At 46.2% G+C, this 22,896-nt stretch overlaps 1 protein-coding gene across 4 annotated transcripts in view; it reads right to left on the reverse strand.

The window, feature by feature from the left end:
* Window positions 1-459: 459 nt before the first annotated feature.
* LOC146340649 (zinc metalloproteinase-disintegrin-like NaMP) overlaps window positions 460-22,896 on the reverse strand; it is a 108,119-nt gene continuing 85,682 nt past the window's right edge. For 3 of the 4 annotated variants that reach the window (XM_084803956.1, XM_084803954.1, XM_084803957.1), the window contains exons 19-24: window positions 22,678-22,780; window positions 19,825-19,924; window positions 15,311-15,379; window positions 14,487-14,534; window positions 11,728-11,805; window positions 10,167-10,355 (exon numbers count right to left, since the gene is read on the reverse strand). In XM_084803956.1, coding sequence (XP_084660082.1) covers window positions 10,245-10,355; window positions 11,728-11,805; window positions 14,487-14,534; window positions 15,311-15,379; window positions 19,825-19,924; window positions 22,678-22,780 — 509 coding nt within the window. In that variant the 3' untranslated portion in view covers window positions 10,167-10,244. Of the gene's footprint in view, window positions 5,912-10,166; window positions 10,356-11,727; window positions 11,806-14,486; window positions 14,535-15,310; window positions 15,380-19,824; window positions 19,925-22,677; window positions 22,781-22,896 lie in introns of those variants that run through there. The other variant, XM_084803955.1, reaches the window with a different exon arrangement.

The following is a 22,896-nucleotide window of genomic DNA, read 5'->3' on the forward strand; positions in this document are numbered from 1 at the left end:
GAAATTGAGAGAAAGGAGGACTGAAAAAGGAGGACAGCCTCCACTGCTCTTTTCACTCCTCTCACTCGGCATAGGATAGACAGAAGGCTCCAACTTCGATCAAGTATTAGTCTAGTGGGATTGCAATCTGTTTTGTTTTGTTTTACTTAGGAGAGCTGCTGAATTCGTGTTCTGTGCCATCGTTTCTTCAGCTGAGAAAGTGCAGCACTGTAGTATGGCAATGCAGCAGGCTGAGGAGTAGAGAGAGAGGGAGGCATGATGACAGCAAATGGGCCTCACCTGGTGGTAACACATCTTCGCCATAGGTGAAGGCAATATCTTAATTATCTTAATAGGCAATATCTTAATTACCAGGCTGGGCTAACTCACATTTGTTTGGGGTGCCATCAGTTATACAGATGGCAAGCATTTGTAGATGAACAAGAAAGACTCGATAATTCTGTTTTGTTTTTGTTTTTTCAGGAAACATTTCAATTTTATATAAGAACATTTTTTAAATACAGATATCTTTGTAAATATACACTCTTCATAGATAACGAAATAACATTTAAATCTCTATTCACCAGATGCAGACTCACTCAAATGAAAAATAACTTCTTTCAGGGGCAGGGGGGATGATCCACAAAAAGGGGGAAGAAATAATTAATAGAAAGGCCATTGTTCCAAGGAAAGAACATGATCCAATAGGAAGCTCTCCTACACTGGCCCCATTGAAATGAGTGAGAGCCGCATCTGAGGAACTGCAACAAATTCTACACCCACTGCTGCCAGAAGCTGAGAGTGAGTCACAGACCAATATCATTTCATGACATCACTTCCTCTTTGACAGGAAAAAGAGACAGCCAATGGACATTGCAATCATGATCACAAAAGGAGGCCTACCTGCCCTCCATGTGCATCTGGTTCAAAGTACAAAGAGCAGACAGGTCAGTAATGTTGTCAGGATTTGAACAGCATAACCCTCTGAGCATGAGACTTGAACTTGAGGCCTCTGACATACAAGCAGAACAGAGAAAGGCAGCTGTGGTGGAGAAATGGCAGTCATGAGGGGGAGTGAGTAACCTATTCCCCCACTTGCTGCTCTTCATCTGAAACTTCTTTTCTCTCTCCCCCCCACCCCCCATCCCCAGTCACCTCTTCCCCCCTTAACCAAGACACCTAGAATTTGAGGCTGGTGCCCACCATCCTACCACAGCCTGGTGACTGGGAATTAAGGGTGTTGCAGTCCAACACATCAGAAGGGTCCTAGGTTGGGGAAGGCTGGCGTATGCTCACACAGAGGCAGTAGAATGAGGTGGTGGAAAACCTGAGGTGGGTGGTAGAATGTACTGGACTGGCATTTATAAGGTGGCCATTTTAGAACCCTTGCCTATGTCAAAAACACAGTCATGGCAAGCAGACCACAAGCACAGCAAAGAGAACGGTTCTGTCTGGCCTGATCCTTGCTCTGCTTGCACGTGCGCGCACATGCGTGCATGTACACACACACAGGCAAGGGAACATTAAAAGACAACATTCACCAGCTGTGGTCTGAAGTGATACAGTTAAGATGGCCCTGTGTCCTACTTTACAGAGGACAGACCTCTATTTGGAGGGCTGTCAGAGTCCTGTGCTCCATTTGAAGGCAGCCTCTACCTGAAGAGCTGTCTGTTCCAAGTCCAGTTCATAATAAAAACTTCATCAGAAGGGCAAGCAGGGGCCTTGAACTTGCCCATCAAGTGTCAGCAGGCTGAGCAGGCACCCAGGTCTATGGTTGTCGGAGAAATCTGCGACGGAACCAAATGGATTTCTATGAATCCGAGCAGCAGATTCTGCAGCAGACCAGCTTTTCCCCTGTCAGGTGGATTCCACAGACTTGTGGACTGTTTTTCTAACCTTTGGGAATTTTGCACAAATTTTCGCCATAGAAAAATACACACAAATTTAAGAAATGGCCAAAAATGTGCAATTCCCCCCTAGGCTAAAGCGTGAAAATGCACATTGGGGGGGGGGTGCACATTTTGTGGGAATTTGTGCTTTTTTGCATCTGCAAATTTGCACAAATTTGGAAACTGAAAACAAATCCAATTCTGTCCAATGGATGATGGACCAAAAGGTGCCTGTCAACCTGAAAACACAGGCAGAACAGATTTTATACAATCTGTATAGCAGGTGACCTTGTCACAGTCCTGCCCATTATGGTGAGAAGTAGTGTACCTCTAGGGATGTATAAGAATTTTGTTTTTGCTCACAGAATGTGCAAGCATGTCCCGTCCGATGCCCTGAATGCTAGTGCGAGCATGTGTGTGCCAAAAATCATTGCAAATTGTAAAATATTTTTATTAGACTGAATCAGCCCTGCTTTTGACTACGGAGGAGATTTGTACAAATTTCAGGAACTTTGTGCAAATCTCCCATTTGATCTCTGCTTGCTTTGCTCAAGTTTCCCATTTGCACAAGGCAAGGAGTGGTTGCAAACGTGAATAGGAATCAGGCATGAGACGAGTGGCAAGATAATGTCCATAGAATCCTAGCGATCACAAACATCACTCTATATGTGTCTCTAAATTATAGTAGTGATTTCCCCATTTGTATCTTGAAACGTAAATGTTCAGATTTTATGCAAACTATTAACCTGATTTATCCTCTTTTTCAGTGACACATTTCCTCTTTTTTGGCAATGCATTAGGGGGTCACCCTAAGTCCAGTCCTTTCCACCACCTCAGAACTCTTTCTTCCTCATTTTGCTGGTTGGGAAGACCATGCCTGAGCTAATCGAGGGGAGAAGAGTGTATCAGGGGAAGCGGCTGCAGAGAAAGGGCATAGGGAGGGCTAAGCACCCCTGCCTGCTTCTCCCCAACAAATGCCCACCCCAGACCCCAATCCCCTTTGCAAATCAAAGACAAATATGGTTTTAAGAAGAGGTGTAACAAAATAACTTGGCTCAGCTTACTGGTGACAACAAATATGAATAGAGCAAAATCGAATAATATTTTTTTTTTAATTGTGGTTAAAATATATATACATAAAAACAATAAGAAAGAATACACTGTTATTGTGCTGTGAAGGATCATACATCAAACCAATAAGAGAGAATATAAAGCCTAACCATAAGAAAAATAACCAATAATCAATGGTATGTTTAAGCCTTTATAACACAACAACATTGTATTCTCTCTTACTGGTTTGATGTATGATTCTTTACATCACAGTAACTCTGTGTGTGTGTGTGTGTGTGTGTGTGTGTGTGTGTGTGTCTAGATAGATAGATATAGATAGATAGATAGATAGATAGATAGATAGATAGATAGATAGATTTTAAAAAAACCCTTTATTATTAGATTTTGTCCTGTTTATATTTATTATCACCAGCAAGCCCAGGCCAATTGTTGTTTTTGCTATATTTCTAAGGGTTGGGAGATATTCCCTGTTTTGGTTTGGTCTGCTTTAAGAAGAGGTCACCTGTGTGCCTGCTCAGTCTGCTGTCCATGTGCTAAATACTGATTGGACAACCTCAAGGACCCTGCTGCTCTCTCTTCTTAGAATTCTTTCTCTTGAACCCAGGCTTGGTCAACCCTTCAAACAGGGGCCATGTTCAAAATAGAGGAGTGTTCTCAGGCTGTCCTTCAAATTGAGGACTGTCCTCTGTAAAACAGGGTACATGGCCACCTTAGCCAATGGTAGCTCTGAACGGCCTCTTGTGGGCTTGACTGAAGATGAGCATTTTGCTCAGAATGGAGGACTGCTTCAGGAATGCTTTGATTTGCACTCGAGAGATGGGGAAAGGTATGCCAGCCCAGGAACAGACATGCACTATCACTGTTTTATCCTTTGCATGACATTATATTCTTTCATCGATCACGCTTGCCCCCGTCTCTCTCCAAAAAGCTTGATGCTACTTCCATGTGGTTCTCAGGGCAGTTCCTGGCACGCTGAAAATTGTGCCATCACCAGCTTAGGCATCCAGCTAGCCCTGGCCCTTCAGTTCTATTCCTCCTGAATTCCAGTTTACCTAGAATATTCCTAAAATTAATTTCAGAATTAAAATATGCACACTCTGCCTTGGCTTGTGTGCATAACTTGGTTCCTTCAGTTCATTTGCATCTCCTCCTGCCCTCACTGCAATACTTATGCACCCGTGTGGACTGATAACAACACTGCCAAAAAAAAGAGAAGAACATATCTTGATGTGGCCATATGCACACTTGGATCAACATTCTCTCTGTGGTGTGGCATTCGACTGACACACATTTTTCTCCACCTTGGCAAACTACCACACAAAAGAATGTTGATGTGAGCATATATCCGAGCACAGAAAGTGCATAGGTTTTTTGCAGTGTTTTATCCATGGTGCGCTGGTGATGAAGAGGAGGAAGAAGAAGATATGGATGAACTGAACACTGAGCGTACGAAGCTCCTGTTGTGCTCTGTACAAAAATTGGAAAGGAATTTTCAGAATTCCGAGCTACACTGGTTCCACTTTGGAAATAAGACCAGGTCATTCCGAACACCAAAACCCATGATGCGAAGTCATATGAAAATTATTTCAGAAGTATCCTTGCATATTAAAAAAGAAGTGAGAATGAGATTGTTCATTTTTCTGACCTAGCAAGTCTACAATCCCCTGGTTGCACTGGTGTATTCCCCCCGCCCCAATCATACTAGTTACATCTGATCCTTTTATTTCTGCCCTATATTTCTACATGAACCATTTCACTACTGAACTTTTTAATAAAATAACATGAAAAAAGGAAAATGCCCTTTTTTACACTGGCCTTTCAAGTTCTGCCCTAAACCATCCCAAATGTATTTCAGTTTCATGGACTAATAAGGTCCTTCATGGCAATTTCACCAGGTGAAAGGTGTGAGCATTTGAGCAGTAGTGTTATGCTCTAACATAAATAGGATGCTAAAAATTCACCTCAAGGACAACCTAGTCTACTAAAGTGCTAGGATGGATGCCCTCTCCCATTTAGAGTTGCCAGCTGACCTGGCCCGTCCCCATGCCTCTGACAGGAGCTTGATCTGCAAGAATCAGTAGCTGAAACTCTTGACAGAGAGAAACACAATTCCATGTGTGCAGATCAAGCTGCTGTTAAAGGCAGAGGCACAGAGGCTGGTGAAAGAAATGGGCAATCCTAGAATCACAGAATCATAGAATAGTAGGGTTGGAAGGGGCCTACAAGACCATCAAGTCCAACCCCCTGCTCAATGCACATTGCACATTGTGGCAGTTCCTCAGCAGTAAAAGATGAGGCAGACGAAGTTTGCAGTCTGAGCTTTGCACTTGTGCTTCCTATTCAAGCAGTGGCTTGCAGAAGGCTGGCTTGAAAAGACTGACTTTCCCCCCTGTTTCATCAGATCTGCATTTGTTTGAAGCATCAGGTGAGTCTCCATCACCCTTTCATTCCATGGAAATCAGGTGATCAGTTCAGGAGTCAGGAAAGGTTCTCTTCCCAACCACATAGAGCTTTGAGCAGCCTTCTCAAGCCTCAGGTCTTGTTCACGGAGGGCAGTGATGAGTGATGCAGGCTGGCATAGAGATGGCTCACCCAGAAGCATTGTTGTTCCTTGATGCTTAAAATTGCTTGGCTCAGTTCACAGTTATTCACAGAAACATTCCAGTTACACCAGGATCTCTCTAGTCATGATTCTCTTGATCGCCATGGATAAAATGGAAGCAGGCTGGACATCTGCCAGTCAGTTTCCTTTCCAAGGGTGAAGACAGGAAGCAGTGACACCCCAAATGCAGATGTGGCAGTTCTGTTTGCAGAGAAGTCATTAGATCCATAGAAATAAATCAGCTAGTCTGTGACCTTTGCAGATGGAGGAGTCAAGAAAATGAGAAAAGGTTCCTTGAAATTGGAGAACAGCATCAGGTCTGGTTCTCTGTTTAGTTTCATACCTTGTGGTTACTTGCGGGTTTCAATGCCTAAGACCAAAATCAAAGAGATGTTGGGATCAAGTATCAGAAAGCCAGCATTGTGGTGGTAAATTATGAAGTGCAGAGACTCATCATGACAATCCCCACAGCCACACCCCCAAGGACAGTCCAAAACTACAGGCAGCTGTGTTGATCCATGTCAACAAAGCAGTTCTCGGAGTGTTCTTCCCTAGGAGTAGGTCTTTTGTAAAGCTAATGGATCTTAACTGCATATTCAAGAGTAAGCCACCCCAAAATACTTTGCATTACAACAAGAAACAATATATGGTTGCTAGGGATCTTAGATAAATCTGCCCTAGATTAAAATGAACAGATTCCAAAGAATCTGGCCTCCGGAATCCACAGCGGATCGGCCCTGCTTACCTCTGCTCCAGGAGGATTCTGCATGGGACAGCACTTGCCTGCTTGTTCCACCGAAGCCGTTCTCCTCCATGCTGATCGCCATTTTTTTTTTAATGGTGATCGGCAGGATATGCCCACAGACTTCTACACAACATAGAGCCGTGAATCTTGCATATAAGCCTATGGACACATAGGCTTATATGCAAGGTTCACGGCTCTATCTTGCATATACGTCTATGGGCACATCCTGCCAATCGCCTTTTTTTTTAATGGCGATCAGTGTGGAGGAGAACGGCTCTGGCCGTCAAGGTAAGCGGCCCTCAAGCCGGGCGGCTCCATGGAATCCTCGCGGAGTGGAGTTGCTCCGGAGGATTCCAGGGGGGAAGGAACGGATCGCCTCCCCACACAGGCAGATTTCCCACTGGAACGGATGGTTGGGAATCTGTACATCCCTAATGGTTGCTGGGAAAAAATTCATTTCCCACCCCACAGCACCTGTGAAAACTGCAGCTAAGCTCAGATGGAACAGGGAATTCAGAGGGAGGTGGCAGATGACATCAGCATCCTTGCTAATTAAAAAGAGCTCCACCCCCAGATGGATTCCTTCAACAACCCTAATCCAAGGCCATCATCAACATGACTCCAGCTATCCCCCATAATGTCCCATTTTGGAAGCTAATACCACTGATACATCTACACCTGCCATGGATGTATTTATCCATTTCAGTTCCTTTCCATTTCTCATTTTTTTCCAGTTTTAAGTTCAGTTCATCTCAAACTTTGAGATGATTTTTTTTTTTACATATGCTTGAAAATTCATAAACATTTTTTGTGCATGTTTCTCCTAATACATGCATTTGATGCCTTTTGTCTAATATGGAGATTTTTTGCAAGCAATTTTCCTAATACAAGCACCCTACCCCTGGCGCCAGCTTGTCTGGCTAATGGGGGGGGCTATTGTGGGCGGGGGGGGTGAGAGGACGTAGGGGCCTCTCATTGGTGCACCCCAGTGGCACCACCATGCAAGGAGGGGCAGGCTGAAGTTGCCTTAAACTCAGCCCCCCTCCCAATCTCAGCTCCCTGGCTCAACACAGCTCCCTCCCACCCTCCCCTAAGCAGTGTGGGTTTCTTGTCGGTTTTGCCTTTGGGAGCCATGTAGGAATTTTTAGCTCACAGTTCAGTTGGCCTATTACTGTGCGTCTTTTTGCCTACGTCACACTGTCAGTGTTGTTGAGTGCATCCTGTAGGTGAATTAGGTCCAATCTCACAGGTCACATTTTAGTTGGCGGCTAGGACAGGCAAAAGCAGAAAGGGATTAGGGATGGTGTGCATGCAGAGGCAACTTATGGTGACAGGTGACGCCTGAGGCCCCCCAAACGGGTTGTGCGGCTCGGCAGGGGGATAAGGGTTGCCTGGGAGACCAACCCTCCTCACTCACCCAGGCGTTGTGCGGCACCGGGTTGGGGGATGACACGGGAAGGTCTACCTCCCCCAGAAGGGGCAGCCTAGGGGTGCACGAAACCCACTTACCTGGTCTCGCAGCTTTTCGCGGTGGGGGGGAGGCGCTTCGCTGCTCTCCCCCCAAAGTTCAGGCTGGGGGGGAGGCTTCCCGCCTCGCCCAGCCGAAATTCAGGCCGGGGGGGGAGGCTTCCTGCCTCACCCGGCCGAAATTCAGGCCGGGGAGGAGGCGCCTCGCCTTGCCCTGCCGCAAAATTAAAAGTTAAAAAAAAAAACGCCCCCGTGATAGGCTACGTGACGATTAATGTAGCCTATCATGGCTAAATCTGCAAAGTCAGCCATGATAGGCTACGTAAATTGTCACATAACCTATCACGGGTGACTTTAAAAAAAAAAAAAAGCGCGTACGTAAATGGCGGCCCCCATAGGGAGCCGCCATTCGCGTTCCTTATTTGGTCGCTGTAGTCTACGTAAATCTTTACGTAGACTACAGCGGCCAAATAAGGAATGGGGATGGCGGCTCCCTATGGGGGCCGCCATTATCCGTACGCGTTGTTTTTTTTTTTTATGTCACCCGTGATAGGCTACGTGACGATTTACATAGCCTATCACGGCTAACTTTGCAAATCTAGCCGTGATAGGCTACGTTAATCGTCACGTAGCCTATCACGGGGGCTTTATTTTTTTTTACTTTTATTGGAATGGCGGTGGCGGCAGCCGGTCGAAAGATCGGCTGCCGTCCCCGCCCCTGACAAAGACCTCACGAACCGCCACCGGGACCCGCCGCCGGGAGGGACATTCGGCAAAGGTAAGTCCCATCCCGGGGGGGGGTGGGGGGGGTGCGGAGATTTTCTCCCCGAAACTTGTTCGGGGGGCTGAACACGTTGGCGCTCGGCCCCCCGAAGTTTCGGGGAGAAATTCTCTGCCAACCCTAGGGCAGCCCGGAGGGATGGCGAGATCACCATCACCCCTCAGGCTGGGTGTGTTTTCGCCCAAGAAGTGCCAGCTAGTCGCTGTCACAGTTAGATGCCCGTCCTTGTTACCCCTTTGCAGGTATTTCAATAAATGTGGCCCAATTTTCAACCCAAGCTTGTTGTCTGCATCTTCTTTAACCCATCTCCGCTCGCAATGCATTTTTTAAACATTAGTTTCCCCTAATATACATATTTTCTTACACATTTTTTGGGATTGGAGCTCTCCATTGCAAAATTTAGATAAGTGCAGAATTGAAAGGATACCTGAGTTTTGTTTCACTTAGTGGTTCGGAAGTGCAAAATTAGATAACTTCACATAAAAACACACACACACACACAAAACTCCATATGGAAATCAGTAATTTTATGCACATTTTCCTACTATATGCATTTCTGCTGTGCATTTCTAAATGTATGCATTTTTCCCAAGTACTTTACAGTACTGAGATGCTATTTTGTTTACGCTTTTTCCTGAAATATATGCATTTTGTGCACACTTTGCCCTAACATGCACATTTTTGCATACCATTTTTCCAGTGATGAGTTGTATCTGGAAAGCAGGTTTTGGAATGAACCTCTGTCTTGACTCACTGAAAGCCCTGGGAGGTTCAAATTGGGTAAATCCACCAAAAAAAAAAAAAAAACCTTGATGAAGCTAATTTGCCATTCATCCCTAGTTCAATAGGAAAGGAGAGAGAGAGTCCCAGTCTAATTCACCCTTAGGACTAGGGATGTGCAAACTCACTTCTGTCCAGGTTCTCCAGACTCCTGCCCACCTCCTGCCCCCCCTCGCCAGTCCCTGGACTGCGCTCGAGCCCCTCCCACTCTAGGCGAGCAGTCTGCACTCACCCCAGAGGCCTCATTGGGCTCCGCAGTCGCCACTCTTAAAACAAGTAAAATGGCTATTGCAAAAATGTGCATGTTTTTGTACGTGCGAAAATGCACATTTTGCCAATGCGCATATTCTCATGTGTGAAATGTGCATTTTTGCAAAGGCACACATTAATGTGTGTACAAAAATGTGCATTTTTTGTAAAATATGCATGTTTGCGCATATGCGAATATGTGCATTCACAAAAATGTGCATTCTCATCTGTGGGCAAATTTGCGCATTTTTGCAATCTCCATTTTATTTCTCAGAAAATGGCAACTGCGAAGCTCAACAACACTGCTGGAGTGCGTGCAGGCCATTCGCCGAGCAGCGGCAGGGGATGAGCAGGGGCAGGGGCTTGGTGTGCTGGGCTCGGGGGTGCGGGCAGGAGCAGATCCTCTGGATGCCTGAAATGAATCAGGCACCCGCGCCATCCCTACTTAGAACAGCTCCTTCCCAGGGGAAAAAGTAACCTTGTCACAGGGATTAATAAATGGCTTATTGGTCTTTCCAGCTCTGCAAGAGAGAGGTTGTAATATTATAAATTTTGGCTTCTTGGCACACAGTCCAATTCATGTTTGAACAAAAAAAGGGACCCATTCCCCAGTCAACATGGGGCACTGTAGGACCTTCCTCTGTTACAACATGCATAGGATTGTGCACCTAATTTCTAATGTCAGTTTCTCAGGTTTCTACATACATCATGTATGTCCCTTACCTGGGGTGGAGGCGGAGGAGCTGCCCTAGTCTTGAAGTGAGGAGAAGGAACTGGCTTCATTGCTGCTGCCTGTAAGAGAAGCGCTGGATTATTTTTTTCTGAACAAACATCACTTATTCGGTCCATCATTCTTCTCTTTCTCATTTCATAGCCCCAGACAAAAAAATGTCACAATCCAATTGCTGTCAGTATACTGATCACCTACTCTTAAACAGAAGCCTTGCTCTTAAGCAGGGAAGAGCCACAGTAACTATGGTGTCAATCCTGTATATGCCATGCCGAACATTTCTTCTGCCTTTTTCAACCATCTTCATTCAATGGGATAGAAAATATTTTTTTTATTAAAATAATTTCAAAGGAGAAGGAAAACATGATGAAATTCTCATCAGTGGGGCAAGGGGTTCTTCTTGCACTTGCCTTAGTAACAAGGTGGCTAAGGGATGTGTGTAAGTGTCCAGTCTTAAGTTAATCTTCTCTATGGCAGACTGCAGCCTCCCCAGCTTCCCACATTTCAATTAAACCCCAGGGGAAGACATCATGAGGTAACTCCTCCCATGGGCCTTTTTCAAATTAAGAAGTGTGGGTAGTCAGGAAGGCTGCAGAGTGATGGATAGATGGGTAGTTTAAGGGGGGAAATCAGCACCCTCCACTCCCTCACAATGTTCAAAGTTCAAAAACACCATCAAAAGAAATTCAATATAAATTCTGAAGTTCCCTGAAACTGAGGCAGAAAAATGGAAGCCAGTTTGGTGGGCAAAGAAAATTTTCAGGAAATCGGATATGCTCTATCATTGCCTGTGCATAGGTTCCCAACTGCCCCTACTGTGTCCCCCGTGGCTCCCAGAATGGGGTGAGAACTATGCCAGCCCTGCAGATATAAATAAGCATCAACGGGAGAGAAACAATTCAAGAAATGGAAAAAAAATAGGAAAAGAAAAATATGACTCCTCCCTCTTTTCCAACCTACAAGCACAATCCCAGCAGGGCCTTGGATTCGTTGGAGCCTCTGACATCAGAGATGTGTGCCCAGACTGGTAGAATTGCTCTTCCCAACACTGTTTGCCATGACTTTGCAGTTGGAAGAAAGTTCTGAGTTACTTACTATTAGGCCTGATTCAACACAATAGGCAGTCTAGGCTGCTGCCTAGGGCAGCAGAATTCCCAGGGTTTGGGGATCATTGGGAAATCCTTGAAGATGGAACATAATCATCACCACTAACCCATACCTTGGGGTAACAGCATCTGAACCCTCTCCCCTCCATTTTCCCCAATTGCAGCCCTTTCCCCTCTCTCCATACTCATCGTTCTGAAAAAGTGAAAGAACGGCACTTCTGGGAGAGTGTTATATTTGCACCCTGATGTTATTTGCACCAGCATTATTCACCTTGAAAGGAGAAAAAAATGTCTTGGAACAATGACTACAAAGGAGAAGCTGACTTACTGCATTGCCTGTGACAGGAGATATGGCCGGCTTGGCTGTTGGAACTGGAGGTGGAGGAACTTTCGGCTTTACGATAGGCTGGGATGGAAGGAAATAAGAGCTTATCTAGCTGAATTTGCCCATGATCAACACACATTTGGATATCAAGATGGCTTCTGCAACAGAAGCCTGCTGTTTGCAAGGGATAGCAAACAAGGCAAGAGTGACAGCCCCCTTGGGGTGCTTTCTGTCTTCCTGGCATGCCCAGAGCCTGACTCATCTGCCAGTAGGGATTTAAGCAGGGATGGTGCAGGTGCCCGACTGGGTCTGGGAGTCTGGTGGATTCCCCCTACCCACACCCCAAGGTGCGCCTGCCGAGCCCCTGCCCCCAATCAAGCCCCCCTCCCGCTCGCCGAGCTGCACACGCTCACCCTGGACCCATCCACAAGTGCCACGAGAGCCAATTTGTGAAAGAAAATGGTGATCACAAATAGGTGCACATCTTGTCAGGGGTGTTTCTGAGTGCAGGGAGTGGGATAGCAGTTCAGATTCTGAAGGAGAACTACCAGACATGGGGGAGGTGTTTTCCCAGGCTAGTCCAGCTATGACTAGGCCTGCTTCTCAGGTTACAAACGTACAGATGGCTGAGCTTGAGTGTCCCTCCTCACCCCCACCCCATGAGAACAGGAGGTTGACCTAACAGATGCCAGGTGCAGGCGCAGAGTAAAGAGAGAGAAGGCAGGGGTGGAACTTAACCAGTCTACCCGATTGGCATTGCATGAAAAGCTCCACTTAGAGGCCTCATGCTGTCAGGAACGCCCTTGCTGCCTTCTGTAATCCTCAAGTAGCTAGAATCAACATGCAGACAAAAGGGCTCTTTTCCAAGGCTTTATTTCCATTCAACTTAATGATGCTTACAGATGCTAATTGCCTGAGCTTAAGTGGAAAACTCAAAGGAGCAGCCTACCAGGGGATTCTAGCTTTAGGGAGTCAGTTGGTCTCCATTTGGAGGAAAAGCACAGCAACCCTCTGAACTTAATGAGTAGGAGGGGAAAGTCCACCCCTTTCCCATGGGGCATCGGGGAGCAGCTGTTGTCATCGCGCCAAGTGGGCTGAGTGCCTCCACTCAGCATCCACAACCTCCTGCTTGTCTCTGCGCCTGTGCCTTGAATCTAGAAGCTCAAGTTGTCCCTCCCTCTCCCTGCCAGGGTCACTGTCACTCTCAGGAATGTGAGCAGGGGGGGATCTCCCTCCAGCTGTGCCTCTGAAAAACAAGCGGGTTCTTCTCCCACGGATTGTATCTCTTTCTCAGAATCAGAACTGCTTTGGGACTCTATGGCCTCAGATCCAACCCTGACACACGACAAGAGAGGGACCTCCCTCCTTAAGTTAGGCTAGCGACGCCGCCTCCCTCTTCAAATGGTGGGCAACTCTCGTAAATTCCATTTGGATCCCCTGAAGGCATTCCTTGGTAGATGGAGAATTTCTCTGAGAATTTGCATCTGTATGACCCTGTGAAGTAATGGATTAAACATTGTAGACTGAAGCCTCTCGTCTGTGTATGTTTGGGCATTGAAGTGAAGTGGGAGCTAAGGGAATCTTGACACATCTAGTCTTATGCAAAATGGCACCATGAATGGCCAATATACACAAGATTAGAGGCGTCAATGGGCCATTCCTTTATGTTTGCATGTCATGTGCTCAAATCCTGGTCACAACCGCAAACATGAATGTGAAAGGAAAGCATGTTCTCTGAAAATGTTCACAAAAAAATGAACTTGTGTTTGCATTAGAAAAATGTGCACTTTATGCATCCATTTTTTGCACATGCACCCATTGACTGATGTATGTTTGTGCACATTTTGGAAACGTACCCATTTTTTCTTTGCACATTTCTTAAATGTGTGCATGTTGTCAGACACATTCCCCCCCCCTCATTTTTTTGAATGCATTGCAGGCTCAGGAATGTATGGCTTTATGACCACAAATTGCAATTGGATCTGCATTTAGGTCCAGGAGATGACAATTGAGTAAATCCATTAAACAACAACAACAACAACAACAAAGTGAATTTCACACACATCCCTAGTCAGCCAGCAGACTAACAAATTAATGCTTCTCGCTTCACCCTCAGAAAGGGGAAGATCTGATATATCCTATGGGATGCCCTTCCAGGACCATAGGATTGCAGCCTTGCATTGCATTCTATACAGGCGTACTTTGAAGTAAGACCAACTGAACCCAGTGGAGCTTACTTCTGAGTAGACATATAGAGGATTGGACAGTTACTTTGGGATTTTCTAGGCCTGAGGTGGCCACTGTTAAGCTTAATAGACCAAAGAGTTGGCCCAAGAAAGCTGATGTTTCTATGGGCCAGATTTTAACTAGATTCTCTTCTCATTAGCCTGGGAACATTCAGTGTTCTTAGAATGAAAATGGAATGATTTAAGTCCATGGCCACAATGGTGCCCAGCGGGTACTCCTGGAACAATGCCACAAGATATTGAGATAGCCACTCACTGAGATGGTATTCAACAGGTATTCCACACATTCAGGAAAGGTAACCTTTGACAGACGCCTTAGCCTTGATAGTTAATTGAAACCTCCATGTTCAGAGGCAGCACAGCTCGAAAACTAAGGATGTATGGGGACAATCAGGATGTGTGTGACACATTTATTCCCAGATTGTAAGCTTCCCAGAAACAGCTGGGTGATCGCTCTTAGAAAAAGAAACTTTTTTTTTTTTTCCCAATCCAGGAGGGTTCAGTTACCCAACTTACCATTTTGGTATTTTGGTACAAGGTCGGCGTGTTTTCACCTGGAATATTCTGAGAAATAATAGGAAGTAACACTGGATTAATGTAACTGGAAGGGGCACATTTGCATGTAGTGTGATACCACTTAATTTGCTAGAATTCAACTATCATCTAATCAGGGGAGGCAGGTGGCTCCAATTTTGGTGGGGCTGTGCATCCAATCTGGGTTTCAGTCAGAGCCAGCCAGAGCTCTAAAGGAGCTATCCAAGGTACTGAACTATTTGGGGGACACAGTTCAGCAACTTGGATAGCTCCTTTAGAGTTCCGCCTGGTTCTGTCTGAAACCCAGAATGGATTTACAGCCTCACCAAAATCGGAGCCATCAGCCTCCATTGCATGCATTCATAGATTTCTGGAGCTGAAAGGGACTGTGGAGGTCACCTAACTTAAACCCTTGCTCACTGCAGGAATCTTTAATGCACTGAGCAATCTGCATGCAGGAATCAAGAAACAATTCAAACAAGCAGAAATACCACATGGTAGAATCTTCTTGTTTTAAAGATTAAGCATACTTGTATCTCCTCAGATGAAAGTACCCATTGAGCTCAATGGGAGAATATCTGAGAAGACATCTAGGACTGCACTGTGAATTCTTCATTTTTGAAATGGAAGCATTTTAAAAGCTGTTTCATTGTTAGAAATATATTTTGCTCTCAGGATGGTGAGATATAATTGTATATATTCCATACCACCTTCTATTTTATTTGGTCCGTTAGATTTTTATGGTATTACCAGTATTGTTAGGTCACATGTCTTAAGCAAGAAATATCCCATTTAATTCTACTTACCACAACACAAACTGGTGGTTTGTTTGCTTGGGGTGGAGGTGGAGGAAGGAGACATCTAGCCGACTTGACCTAAAAACAGGAAATGAGTACATTTGAACACGTCCTTCCTTAAAACCATAGTGTTGTTCTTGTTTTTGAAAACCACAAAGAGTTTTATGGCATGTTAACATGAAATGCAAGAGATACAGTCAGTTATGTCTTTATGTATTTCTATAAAAATATTCAAGATGGTCCCAGCGCATGGTCTGAAGACACATGAAACAGCCACCTTGCTGAAGCTAAGCAGGTCAGTGCTCGGAGGGGAGACTACCTGGGTATCCCACGTAGTCACCTTGAGTTCCATGGTGGAAGAAAGGTGGGATATAAATGTAATAATAATACAAATCCAACAGCAGTAATAGGTTGAAGCACAATCTCTTTAGCAATGCTAATATTAAACACAGATAAAAGCTATTTGGCCTTTGGCCCTGCCCACCACCTCAATGAGGTGTCTGAGAGCTTCTCCAAAATGGAATTAGGGATGGGTGAACTCACGGTGGTCTGAGTCTCACGCTACTCACCAGACACCACTCCCTGCTCACTGCACATAGCCCCCTGATCACTCGCTGAGCTGCCATTTTGCATCTGTGCTCTTGCATAAATGGTCGCTTTACAGCCACCATTTGTGTAAAACCAGCTTTTACAAAAAAGAATGAGACGTCATTTTGTGGCTCAGCAAGGGATCGAGGATCACTGTACTTGCCCAACTTGGTGCATGGCAAGTCAGGCAAGACCGGGGATCTCTGGACTGGAGTCTGGGGGGCCAAGCCAGCAATTTTCTCACCAGGCCTCAAGCCCCAGCAGGACACCCGCAACATCCCTCATTGAAATTCAGCCCTCAGGCTGAAAGAGGTTCAACACCCTGATGCAATGAAACACTGCTCTGAAGCATCTAGCTCACTTATGGCACAATTTGTCAGGATGGCCAGATGCCTCTGAACTCAGAGGCATACAAACATCTAATGCAGAGTGGGAGGAGCAGCAGAGGTGACCTTCACCTCCCTGCTCCTCCTGCCCTCTATTTTAGTTAGATGAGCTTTTTTCGCCCAGCTAGCTGCGGCACTTCAGATGGGGAGGGAAGGACACTGGAGAGGTCTGGAGATACAACATAACCCAGCTTCTCCATTCCCCCCCCCAACTATGAAAACACCCCCTTTACCCACTCCCCAAGGTAGCTTTTCAACCTCAGAGAGGCAGCCAGTGTGGTTCTTACTAGGGATGTATGAAAGTCACTTACCTTTGACAAAATTTGCTTTGCGGTGGGGGGGATGCACTCTGTCCCTCCCCCCTGAAATTCTGGCTGGGGGGAGGCACCCCATCCCTCCCCCCTGAAATTCTGGCTGGTGGGGAGGCGCCCCGTCCCTCCCGCCGCGAATCCCAGCTGGCCGGGAATGAAAATAGTGGTGGCCATAGCCGCTGCTGTTTGCATCCCTGCAGTCAGCCGTGATAGGCTATGTAAATCTTTACGTAGCCTATCACCGCTGAGTGAAAAAAAAAACACATGCGTATGCAAATGGCTATTTGCGTTCCCCTTATTTTCGCCGTAGTCTATGTAAATGTTTACGTATACTACACGTGCCAAAATAAGGAACGCAAATGGCGGCGCCCATGGGCGCTGCCATTTGCATACGCACGGTGTTTTTTTTTTCACTCAGCCATGATAGGCTACGTAAAAATTTATGTAGCCTATCAAGGTATTTTTTAAAAACATCTAGCCGTGAAAGGCGACGTAAATCTTTACGTAGCCTATCACTTCTGTTGTTGTTGTTGTTTTTACTGGAAATGGTGGTGGCGGCGGCTGGTCAGAAGACCGGCCGCCTCAGCCACCGCAGCCGAACCACTGCCAAACCGCTGCCGCAGCCACCACCGCCAGGGAGATTTGCCAAAGGTAAGTCCCGTCCCGGGGGGGGGGCAGACTGTTTCGCCACCGATTTGGGGGGGCTGAATGCACTGGCATTCGGCCTCCCCGAGATTCGTGGTGAAATTCTCTGACATCCCTAGTTCTTATTGTGCCAGTAGTAAGGGGGAGGGGAATGCAAATTCCTGGCTCCGAGGTCCAGGGATCCAAAATATCTTGTGGTCCCTCAGATGCTATCTAGGGCCCATAGGATTGCTCCCCTAAAACAGTGTTCCAGAAGGACCATTGGATTCATCACAAAATGTTTGTTATGTTCTGAAAAGTACCAGAGGTTCAGATTTGAGCTTGCTGCCATCCATGAACCTGAACATAGCTAGGGAGGTCTAAGAAATCTGCTTGTGGGGTGGAGCTCAATGAGTTTTCCTAAGCTCCCCCCAAAAAAATTCATTTTGGTTCCCACCATGGCACCCAATGCGATCTGCAGTAAATCAGGCCAGTTCATAGATTTTCTGAGAATTTTGCACATTCATTTGAAGGTTCTGCCATTTGTGGATTTTTTTGAACAATTTGTGCCAATTATGGCTGATTTTGCACACATTACAAGTGAATTGGTGCAAAATCGATCAAAATTTGTGCCATTTGCTCAGCAGTGTGCATATTTTGCACAAATATGGCCATAATTTGTGCAAATTCAGCCATAAGTCGCACAAATTGCTCAGAAATATGAGCAATTTGCAGAATCTTCCCCCCAAAAAATGCCCCCAAAGTTTTGGGAAATAGCCCGCAGCTCGGTTTGCAGATGCAAATCAAGATGTACACACTTGTCAAGCCAAAAACAAACCGGATTTCCCAATGACAGACATCGCTATTTGGAGCTATATAACAGGATGGGCATCTGGAGAGTGGGAAAGGGAAAAGGCTGCATTTCTTTCTCTTGAAACATAGAATCATAGAATAGTAAGGTTGGAAGGGGCCTACAAGGCCTTCGAGTCCAACCCCCTGCTCAATGTGGGAATCCAAGTCAGAGCATCCCTGACAGATGGCTGTCCAGCCTTGTCTTGAATGCCTCCAGTATGGGAGAGCCCACCACCTCCCAAGGTAATTGGTTCTATTGTTGCATTGCTCTAACAGTCAGGAAGTTTTTCCTGATGTTCAGCCGGAATCTGGCTTCCTGTCACTTGAGCCCATTATTCCATGTCCTGCATACATCACTGTATGCAGTACACAGTCCTGTATGCAGGACTCTGCACTATACATGCCTGTATAGTGCAGAGATAGGGATGGGGGAGAATTTCTCCCCGAAACTTCGGGGGGCTGAGTGCCAACGTATTCGGCCCCCCAAAGTAGTTTCAGGGAGAAATTCTCCGCCCCCTCGCCCCTGCCCCCCCCCCGGGATGGGACTTACCTTTCACGAATGTCCCTCCCGGCGGCGGGTCCCGGCAGCGGTTTGGCAGGTCTTTGTCAGGGGCAGAGGCGGCAGCCGGTCTTTCGACCGGCTGCCGCCACCGCCATTCCAATAAAACTAAAAAAAAAAACCCGCCCCCGTGATAGGCTACGTGACGATTAACGTAATCTATCACGGCTAGATTTGCAAAGTCAGCTGTGATAGGCTACGTAAATCGTCACGTAGCCTATCACGGGTGACTTAAAAAAAAAAAGCGCGTACAGCTAATGGCGGCCCCCATAGGGAGCCGCCATTCGCATTCCTTATTTGGTCACTGTAGTCTACGTAAAGAATAACGTAGACTACAGCGACCAAATAAGGAACGCGAATGGTGGCTCCCTATGGGGGCCGCCATTTGCGTACGCGCTTTTTTTTTTTTTAAGTCACCCGTGATAGGCTACGTGACGATTAACGTAGCCTATCACGGCTGACTTTGCAGATCTAGCCATGATAGGCTACGTAAATCGTCACGTAGCCTATCACGGGGGCGTTTTTTTTTTTAACTTTTTATTTCGCGGCCGGGCGAGGCGAGGCGCCTCCTCCCCGGCCTGAATTTCAGCCGGGCGAGGTGGGAAGCCTCCCCCCCGGCCTGAATTTCGGCCGGGCAAGGAGGGAAGCCTCCCCCCCCAGCCTGAATTTTGGGGGGAGCAGCTAAGCACCTCCCCCCCACCGCAAAGCAAGCTGCGAGACCAGGTAAGTGACTTTTGTGCACCCCTAGCAGAGAAAGGACTTTTTTTCACCTCATGGCATATCCCCCCACAACGTTAATCCCTCCTCCAGGATATGTACTATGATGTGTAAGAGGCTAAGGTTGGCCAATTTCATCTACCTTCCCTCATCTTTAGTTTCCTCCAGCCTCAAAACTCTGAACATCTCGGAAGCCCAAGGGTCCTTGACAGGCTGGTTTTTGGCTTTCTGTAAAACACTTTTTTTGTTTCTTTTAATTTACAAACTTGGATACATCTATATATCTAGGGAGTCCCCCAAAGATGTAGAAACCATCATCTTGTTTTTGGGCAGCCCCATTTCATTGATAGGACTGATAGGAACTCAATCGCCTGAATTCTCTGTTATACAGAATACGTATTAGAGCCAAGCAAAGAGATGAGAAATGTTAGATGGTTCTAGTATTCAGTTGTCTATTGTTTAAACAGTTCATGTTGGTACTCCTACCTCTGGGGGGCCAGGAGCAGGGCCAATATGCTGTCTTCTCTTCTGTTCTTGACCACCTGAGAAGCCAAGGTTTGTCGCTCCAGCCACCATCTTGTGGTTGCTGTCATAAAACCATTAAATATTAACATTGTTACAGTTTTGTACAAAGAACACCAGATGTCTCCTGCCTTTTTCCCCTCTTTATTTTATTGTGTGTGGGGGGTGTCCTGAATTTCATCACTGAAGCAGCTGAGGGGAAGCAGGTGCTTCCAATTTGGATGGTTGATTCCAGAAGGTGGTGCTGGGAAACTACAGTTCAGTCCCATGGCATTCCATCCTTCCCCCTGTGCTTTGTAGCTAGTGCTGAGGTGAAAGTACTCTAATAAATTACTGCTCAAAAGGGTGAAAGGAGAAGTAAACAGGGACAGTCTTCAAAGGCAGCCCCACAAGCAACTCATTGCAGTAGTCTAACCAGGAGGTTACCATGCCATGGGTAACCATGGTTAGGATATCTCTATCCAGGAGGGGGTTGCAGTCAAGGCACCAGCCTGAGCTACTGAAAGACACTCCATGCTATTGAGGCCACTTGGGCCTCCAGTGACAAAGCTGGATCAATGAGCATCCCCAGACTGTGAAGAAGAATATAATCCCACCCAGAACAGGAAGAATACTACCTCCCTGTACAGATGACCTGCCTGCCCACAGAACCTCCATCTTCTCAGGACTGAGCTTCAGTTTGTTAATACCCTTATCCAGTCCATTCCTGCCTCCTGGCAACAATCCAGTCCTTTTCACAAGCCCCCCTTTCACAAGCCCTACTTGGATGAGGGGGTACCACATGATTAAAGGGGAGTGTGGTACACCAGTGGCCCTGCCTCCAACATAGAATCATAGAATAGTAGGGTTGGAAGGGGTCTATAAGACCATCCAGTCCAACCCCCTGCTCAGTGCAGGAATCCAAGTCAAAGCATCCCTGACAGGTGGCTGTCTGGCTTCATCTTGAATGCCTCCAGTGTGGGAGAGCCCTCACCTCCCTAGGTAATTCCATCTGGGAATTTGGCAGAACTGCCCCTGCCACACCCCTGAGCCCCACTCACCAATCCCCTGCCCCTGTTCGCCCTCTGCCTGCACCCAGCGAATGGCCTGCACTCACCCCAGCGGCCTCATCAAGCTTTGCCGTCACCATTTTTTGAGAACTAAAATGGTGATCACAAAAATGTGCCTGTTTGCATATGCAAATATGCATACAGGGACTGGCGAGCAGGGGCAGGGGCTGGGGAGACACCCAGAGAACCCGGACGGGGGTGGGTTCGCTCGTCCCTATGTGTACAATTGGAAAAATACACACCGAAATAAGCATGGATGTTGACATGAAAAGGAAAAAGCAAAGCTCGCTATGTGATATGGACTCAAGTCAGAATGAGCTTCAAGATGGAATTTGGAGACGTTTGCTGAGCTCAGGATTTGCTGATTCACACTTCCCTATTCACAATTGCATGGAGCGGTCTCCATGCACACAGCAGGCTTCCATTTCAGACTTTCGCTCAATGTGAAGGTCAGGGATCAGGGGGCAGAGCCAGGAAGACAGGAGTGACATTTGGGGTGGGGTCAGCATTATGGCCCCACTCCCATTCAATAACATAGAGCTCCTTCAGCTGAGAAACATGTGAAGGAGACAATTGCCTTTCCTAAATCTGATGTAAAGGTCAGGTAGAACTCGGTGCCCCCTCCACATTGATGACACACAACCCCCAAACCATGAATTACCTCTCTCAGCAGATCCATGTCTATGTTGAAAACAGTACTGAGAAAAAATGCCACCACCAATCTGCTTTTTTGGTCCCATTGGAGACTGCAAAAGTATGTTTGTGTTGGGGGGGCAGGATTTCCACAATTTTCAGGGGTATCTGGTGAAATACGCTGCAAGATTTGGAGCTTTTACCAGTTACTCTGCATTTGGGCTGCACAAATAAATAGGTGGCGGGGGGACTAAACAGACACTGCCAACAGAACAAATGAGAACCCCAAACTTGGGCCGAATTTCATTGCATTCCCTGGAAAATTGCCCAGATGGTGCCAATCTGAGCCCCTTCCAGCTGCAACAGAGTTTTAAAAGAACACTGGTGGACACTTTATGTGTGTCCTGCTTCACATCTAATTTGGCCCTCAGTGAGAGAAATAGAAATAGAAAGGCATCTGTTAAGCACATTTTCATGCATTGCCTTATGAAAAGTATTATGGTTTAAATTAGTAGTAGTCATAGTGTATTTTATTGATGGGAACTTCAGAGGTGGACAGAAGGTGGCATAGTTTAGTCAAATAACTATGGGGAAGAAGTAGTTGAAGGTGTACAGAAAGGAGGAGAAAGCACTAGTCCTGATTCCTGTTAACCACACAGATTCCTTTGGACTGCTGAACTTCTAAAATATATTGGTATTGGGAGAGAGAGAGAGAGAGAGAGAGAGAGAGAATCTTTCACAAAACCCAGAGGACTAGAAACTTCCTTTCTTAAAAAGGGGGAAACTGGCAATCACATGTTTCTAGCTTGTGGTTCAAATTTTGTGCCACATTGCTATATTTCTTTTTTCTGTGTGTGTGTGTCGTAATAACAAGACCCTTTTGCATCCTTTTGGAGCTCAGCTGGTACATATGCCTTAACTCAATTATTTAAATCAAGTCTATTTTGCAGCTTCAGTGGGCAGGTTTCTGAAATTCAACATGCAATTCTCTACCATTTAAGCAAGCCAGCTGTGGATTCCAAGTTCCACTCCACCACTCAGTCGAGACTGTCATGCCATTCCTGGTGCTTAGCCGTTCTGTCAGTTAGACACTTTGAGAAAGTTTAGCTGAGAATTATTCACTTGAAAACTTCACCTTGGACTTGCTTTCTTCCTCAAACAGTGGTAACGAAGCAGGATGGCCAGAACGACTAATATGACTGCAAGGACCCCCAACACAGCAACAATGATGATGATATCTGCAAACAAAAAAACAGCTCTGAGGTTATATTGCAGAGTCATGTTGGGAACCGAGACATCATTCCTGGAAAACATGCAAGCCCCAGACTTTTGCATTTTTCGTGTGTGGTATAGA

This window comes from Heloderma suspectum, chromosome 6, assembly GCF_057233095.1.
Source record: "Heloderma suspectum isolate Gila_16-S chromosome 6, 16-S_ref, whole genome shotgun sequence".
Taxonomy (NCBI): domain Eukaryota; kingdom Metazoa; phylum Chordata; class Lepidosauria; order Squamata; family Helodermatidae; genus Heloderma; species Heloderma suspectum.